Below are 7,504 nucleotides of genomic sequence, written 5' to 3'. Positions count from 1 at the left end.
GGGGCTACTTTGGACTCTCAACCTCTGTTTCTGCATCTCCACTGCATTCTTAAAACTTCAGTTGCTGTCTTCATCTTCTGCAGCAGATATAGGGGCATGTCAATGGTACTTATTTTAAATCACAGTCCATTAAATTTACCAGAGAGCAAAGATACACAGCGGTGATACGCACACCCTGTTCTCAGGGTATATTTTCTTGAATTGTAGAAGAAAGCAAACTTTTTCATAGGCAGCACTTTCTATGCTTATCTTTTACGGTCATATAAAAGCAGACATCTCCATTACCATATATGAAATCTATAATCTTTAAGGCAGTTACCTTCTTGCTACTATGGAGCCACATATTGTTAACATCAAAATCATTGTTGAAGTCAGAACAACAATAATTAGAATACAATTATACTACCATCCCAGAATCTTAAAACGCTTTACAGACATTAATGAATTAGTCTTCATAGTACCTTGTGGATAACTATAGTATAATTACCTGCATTTTGAAGAGGTCAAGTGACTTGGCCAGACTCACCTGGTAAGGCTGTGACAAAGCAACGAATATAGCTCTGATCTCCTGTGCTTTTATCCACAAAGCTTTCCCAGCATGCAAGAGAGGACAACAGTAAAGCAACGTAAGATACAGGAGCATCCATAGGTACAAAAGGCGTCAAGAGATCCAAGTACCTATCAGTGTAGTACACATATTTCCAAAGGGTCATTTGGCATTTTGTTTTACAGTAAGACATTTTCTTTAAAAAGTGCTACAAGTATTTCACAGTAATGATCCAAAACACTGTAGTAACCCTTCAATTCATAAGGTTCTGAATCATTACTTCCCTGCCCCATCCTTTGTTTGTATTCTGTACATCTTCTACTTAGATTGTAAGCTCATCTTCTTGTTTTCTGTAAAGCAGCTAGCACATTCTGTGCACTACATAAATATAATAATAATAATAATACTCTTACTGCTAACTGAGTATGGTAGTACATTCGTCTACAGTACGAGACAAAAACACACAATAAATAAAAGCACAATATGAGAGAAAGTTTCAAGATAAACATTATGAAAACACAAACTATTGGGAAGAAATAGCTAGAACAGCTGTACCTGGACATGCTGAGTACCTATACCCTGGAACTTAGATATTAAGTGATTAGGGAACAATACAAATAGACAGTTATTGTAAGAGCAGAGTTAAAAGGGGGTTTTACTCATCTAATCTAATGTATTGCACAGTAACAAGCTGTAAAACATCTCTTGTCTGGCTATACCAAAAGAAGGACAGGAGACACTTGATATGGTTTTAATCAGGCCACGACTTTGTTATTAGATGTCTGGGACTACCCGGCAGATGAAAGTGTACAATGCAGGTAACTCCATGTTAATTCAATATCTACCTGGCAGGCTTTCACCAGCCCCCCCTCTTTTTCCATCCAGGTCCCCCAGCCAACCCATTGCTGGGACCTTACCACCACCACCCACAAACGAGGGTTAAGGTGGGCTATAAGAAAGAGGGGCTGGTTTCCTGCTGTAGCAGTCATAGGAGCCCTGAACTCCCTCATTCTGCTCCTTTAACCAACACCTCCTTTATATGTCCTTTACAAAGCCATTTATGAGGTCATTGTATCCCTTCCATGCACTACACAACCGCCCCACACTTACATAATGAGTTGTAACGTCATAGCCTAACTCCCTTCCCTGCTCACTCTCCCTGAACCCACTGTTGGGAAGACAAACCCCAGCCCCCAACTCCACCTAGGCCAATATGGTGGTGAGGGAAAAATTCTTGCCCAGACCCCCAGGAAGGAGCGGCTAGCATGATGCCCACAGCAGGTCCTGACCAAACCTAGTATTTCGCCGCCTCAAGGGGAGGGAGCGTGGGTGGGTGCTGAACCACCTGGTCCAGGGGAAAAGGGGCTTCTCTTGCTGTGCTTGTCCCTTTTCAACTCCCCAACCCTTCTGGTCCTTGGGGATGAGTCAGTGTCACCACACTGACCCACTCCCCCTTTTTGTGGCACCCCGCACCCCCCCCCCGCACATGCGCGCACACACACACACACACACACACACACACACGTAAAGCACTATTCCCTCTTCCCTGGCAAGCTGGACAATGCTCCCCCACCCCGCTGCATGATCATCCTCATACAGATAACAGTATCTGCCTCCACAGGGACAATCAAATCCCATGCTTTATGGCATAACTTAACATCTGCAGGGACCAGCAAGGAACCCTTCTTCTCCCTCTTTTACAGCATGGTTTGTTATGTTTTTGACTTCCTTTGAAGAGTCAAGCATTGGTCTTTGTCAAAGAGAAAATATGGCACAAGGCCTGATGAATCTATGGTCTGGTCTGGTCTGACAAGTACTATACTCTTCTGCTAAATATTTTGAAAAAAGTAAAGAAAGGCAAAGCATTACGACACTCAATGTCAGATAAAAATAAAGCCCAATATAATTTTTACCCAGATGCCTGCTAATTTTTACCCAGGGCAAGCTACATTTGTTTACTGGGAAATATACTTGGTTATTTTGGAAACCCAAGGACATTCACAAATGCTAGTGACATGGAGGGGGAAAAAAGGTAGGTATCTCAGATAAAAGACTACAAGTGAGTTCATTCAACCCCTCCATATGTGTTGAGAGTTTAATTTCTTTTATTATGATTAGAAATTTGGCACACTGTCTGGAGTTAACGTCATTGTTGGCCAGCCAAGGGCAATATCAAAGATAAAAGGTCTATTGGCCAAAGCATCCAAAGGAACCTGAGCTTCAATACCAAGGTCAGAAATGCTTTGTTATTTCTGGGCAAAAAGTAAATCTGCAGTACGTCTGTTTTGACTTGTGGTTTAGCTTGTCTTGTCTAAGCAGCCAGTCTCATTATAAAACAAAGCTACTACTGGTATGAATTTGCTCAGTTACAGGACTTGCAAAGGGGTTGCAAGGTACCAATTAAAGGTGTCTTAGCATTTTGAAACTTTCTGCCTCTTTCCATATTTTTCCCCCTGAAGGCAAAGTAGACTCTCTTAGAAAAGATGATACTGGAAACCCTGAATCTGATGCATTACAATATCACCAGAGTGGTGCCAGAAGTGATGCCAACTGCCACCGTGCCCATACTCCTCCTCATGTGCTTTCTTTTCCTAATATGGAATTATGAAGAAACATCGATACCAGGTAAATTGATTTTAGACATGGTATCCCCCAAAATGCTACAAAGGGGTTTTTTGGTTGTTCACACTATGCTAAAAAGGGGAGTGATGGGTAATAAGTGTATATCAAGGAAACACAGAAGGAATATGTTGTATAAAATATAGGAGGGATTTAATGCTAAGAAAAACAAAAATCTGAAGTGCCCTATTTGCCCCCAAACTTTGTGCACTAAAGTTTGTTTGGTCAGCTAAAAGTATCACATTATTTACTTTCTTCAGAACAGATCTGTCCTTGTGTGCATATGATAGAATAATAGTATATAATTTTAAGCATGGTGCCTAGATATTTATGGTCTGGATTATTTTCATGGATGTTTTAGAGCTTCACATTTTGTTACTGTTGCAAATGTTAGAGCTTTGGAAGATGCTTTCTGCTCGAAAAAAGCCTAATTTAGGAGATGGGGTCATTTTGGAGCTTTTTGGTTACCCACCTTTTCCCATGTATCTGACACTAAAGAATAGCCCCCTTATGGACCAACATCAAAAGTCCTCTCATTCAGATGACCCTTGTTGCTAGGTTTTCAGGAACATATGTAGATGTCACTTGTTCAGTTTATTCTCCATTAGGTACAGGATAATACATTTCCATAAACTGGAACATAGTGCACTGGTGTAAATAAGGAATAGCTATTCAAGTTAATGGGGTTACACCTGAGTAAAACTAATTGAGAGGAGACCCAGGCAAATTATCTTTGAATAACCTTTATTCATGGAGAGTTCAGAGAATACTGGAAAAGCATTTGCAGAAGGTTATGTAGTCCAGCCTGAATGCTTTATGGGATTAACCAGGAGAGATAACAGCATTCATTTGCCTTAAATTTACAGTTAAATAACCCTGGCTTCTGATTCCTGTTCATAAAGGCTAGTATCTTGAGGTATTTGTACATCTTGTGAACATAATGTGTGAAACTTTTCTGTAAGAACTTTACTTGCTTTCTTTCATGTCTCTGAACAAATCCCAAGACATTACAGCAGGCAAGCCAGACTGACCACGTAGAACAGAGGGGGGTCCCTTTAGAACAGGTTCCTTTAGCCATTCTAAGACTCTTCCCCCACACTTTTTCCCCAAGGGGACAAAATTTTGCTCTAAGTTACACTAGTGCATCTCTGGAATCACTCTACTGAAGTCAATGGAGTTATTCTAGATTTACACTGGTGGAACTCAGTTCAGAATCTTAACCATTGACTAAATTTAGATGATTCTGTTCTGACCTCTTACATTAGAATGTTACTTTCCCTAAACTCATTGAGTAGAATGCTCTTATACAAACCAATCCTCTAAAACTGTATTTTCTTCATTTACTATTCTTTATATTAAAAGAAAGCTAGGAAGTTGACTTTGTAGGTGATATTACTGTCTAAAAAAGGCCCTTGTCCCTAAAACTATTTGTTAAATTTGCAAGTGGATAAACAATAGTATGATGTCATTATTCTTTGAACTATTTCTTACTCCTTTGCCTTGATACCTAGCCACTATACCTCTAAATGAAAACCACCCCATAGTCATCTGCTTGAAGTATCAGAAAAAGGTTCAGAGTCTAGTTTATTACATGCACACAGAATATACATCAGGCTCAGGATTGAGCTGCTGTGGATATAAAACTATCAACTCTGCAGATACAGGTGTTCCATATCAGGTTTGCATAAGCCAATTTTATGTGAAATCAAATGTCCAATAGACTCTGTGACTTGGGTGTTGAGGATCCTTGGCAAAGAGTGATACTGATATATTTTCTAATCAGTTGTTAAGAGTCATATTTTTCTTTAACCTTTTCCTTAGGGCCTGGTTTCTGTATGGGAATTGGTCCCCTCATTTCACATGGGAGATTCCTTTGGATGGGAGTGGGCAATGCCTGCAACTATTACAATAAGATGTATGGAGAATTTATGAGAGTCTGGATCAGTGGAGAGGAAACACTCATTATTAGCAAGTAAATCTTTGTTCTCTGTCTCTAATAATATACATTGCCAGGCACTTTGCTATATTAGAATTATTTCATGATTTTCAAAATTGTTTCTCACTAACCGAAATCTTCTATCTTCTGCTACTTGCTGACTCTCTTTTTGTGTGCAGCTTCTGAATGTCAGTACTTATATACTACAGGCTTGGCCCTACACCACTGAAGTACATGGGAGTTTTGCCATTTATTTCAATGGAACAAGGATCAGACCCTAAGGCCCAATCCTGTAAACGCTTACTCTCACTTGTACTGCATTAATTATAATAGGACTACTGAGTATAAGACACTATATAAGAACATTGATTGATTGATAGCCTGCAGGATCAAGCCAAAAATTAATTTCATATAGCCTCATGGAGATCTTTCTCAAAATGTGAGTAAAAGCTGAAGATTATGGCCCCAATTCAGCAAGGTACTTAAGCACATGCAAAACTTCAGGAATATGAGTAATCCCGTTGGAATCAATGGGACTACTCATGTGCTTAAATTACATATTCTTAAACATGTTGCTGAATTGGAGCATGTAGTTTTACTAACTGCAATAGAGGTGGGGGTTTTGTTTTGTTTTTTGGGGAGTGATTTTTTTTTTGACGTTCTGGGCACTCGTAATAAGGATGAGGATTTTTCCATAAATGAAAACTCTAATAAAGTCTTTTCCACACATAAAGAACAACAAAAACAACTGTTGGATTAGCCGTTCTAACTACTCTGGATTCAGATACGTCAGTCATATAAAAGTCAGAGCCAGCTTGTTGAAAGACATTGTAGCCCAGGGAAATGAGCTCTAATCCTGATGCTATCACTGACTCTGTACAGATTTGGGCAAGTCATTTCACCTTTCTGTCTCAGTTTCTACCTAACTGGTGATGACAATGAGAATACTACCCGTCCTCCTGACTGGATATAGGGGTAGTGAGGATTAATTACTTAATGTCCACACAATGCTTAAAACATGTCAGACTGTGTAAATGCAAAGACTGCTTATTGCTCTCTTTCACTATTTGATTCAGGTCTATAAGAAATAATCAGATACACAAATCAATGCAGCAGATGAATCAGACTGTGCAGTCATTACCTCAGCTTTGGTCAGGATTGCCTCTCACTTAAAAACCATGACAGGACATGGAAAACTAATATTTAAAAATCCTTTACAATGTCCATAGAGCAATCACAGTGGTTCTTAGGGCCTGTCACAGTTAAACAGCAAGATCTGAGCTCTGTAAAAATACAGGTACAGTCCTGCTCCCTTTAAGGCAATTGAACTTTTGCCATCAGCTCCACTTAGATTAAAAGCAGATGCACAGAGGGATTTGCAGAGTCTGCAATACAATTTACATTGTCTCCTCCAGGCCTTGATTGCATAATTTTGTTATGAAATATGATTTTATAGCTTCCATCAGCAAAATCCAGCCCAATTTTAATAGCTACCTTTATTTTTTCTCTCTGCTCAGGGGGGTAAATCCTGAAATCCGCACTTAGGTGAGTGTACAGGTTGGAAAAGAGCATAGGGAGCCTCTCCCCATGATTGCACATCTGTGACGGGCCTGTCGTCATTCCACTCCCTGCGCGCATGGAAGTACAGGGACTCTTCCTTCCCTGCACAATCCACCACAATGGATGCCCAGGAGCGGTGGGGAGGAAGAGAAAGAGAGCAGGGCAGTAGGGACACGGGGGAATATACTGCACTCCCTGAAGGGTTGCAGCTCTGAGCACAATCCCCTGGCAGAATCCTTGAAGCAGAATTCCTCTCTGATTGTGTGCCTCTGCTCTACTCCATACTCTAGTCCTTAGTGTTCACTCAATCTTTACTCAGGCAAAACTCCCTGGGTGAAATCCTGGCCCCATTAAAGGCAGTTTCAAAACTCCATTGTCTTCACTCAGGCCATGAGTTTCAATAAGAGTTTTGTCTTAGTTAACACTGAGTAAGGATTTCAGACTTTGGTCTCTGAAGCGTGCGTGGCATGAAAAGTGGCTGACTGTTTGATCTCTGCCAGTCTCACTCTTCCTTTCTTTGGTGTCTTTGATCTGATCAGTTTGTGCCACTGGATCAGCATTTCTGAGCAGCTAGCTCCCTCTACAGGAAATTGGGTTCTAAAGTAGTAATGCTGATGGAGGCCAGTTTGCCAGAGTGTGATAATTGAATAAGCATGGTTAACAGAAAAAGAGGAGGGTATATTCTGGTGGTGTTAGGGTTATTTATTTATTTAGGGTTGTTTTTGACACATACTTTGTTTTTGTAATATTTCTTCTTTGGTTTTATATATATATGAGTAATTCTAATCTCTGCTAATTAATTAGTAATTTTATATTAAACATATGAAAAGCAAAGAATTATA

At 40.0% G+C, this 7,504-nt stretch overlaps 1 protein-coding gene across 1 annotated transcript in view; it reads left to right on the top strand.

Moving 5' to 3' along the window:
• Nucleotides 1-2,895: 2,895 nt before the first annotated feature.
• The window catches only part of LOC102946653 (aromatase), a 21,250-nt gene continuing 16,641 nt past the window's right edge, over nucleotides 2,896-7,504 (top strand). Inside the window, exons 1-2 of the mRNA XM_037910921.2 lie at nucleotides 2,896-3,172; nucleotides 4,988-5,138. Of these exons, the coding sequence (XP_037766849.1) occupies nucleotides 3,031-3,172; nucleotides 4,988-5,138 (293 nt within the window). The 5' untranslated portion in view covers nucleotides 2,896-3,030. The remainder of the gene's footprint in view (nucleotides 3,173-4,987; nucleotides 5,139-7,504) is intronic.

Source organism: Chelonia mydas, chromosome 10 (assembly GCF_015237465.2).
Source record: "Chelonia mydas isolate rCheMyd1 chromosome 10, rCheMyd1.pri.v2, whole genome shotgun sequence".
Lineage (NCBI taxonomy): Eukaryota > Metazoa > Chordata > Testudines > Cheloniidae > Chelonia > Chelonia mydas.
This window is presented reverse-complemented; position numbering and strand designations above follow the sequence as displayed.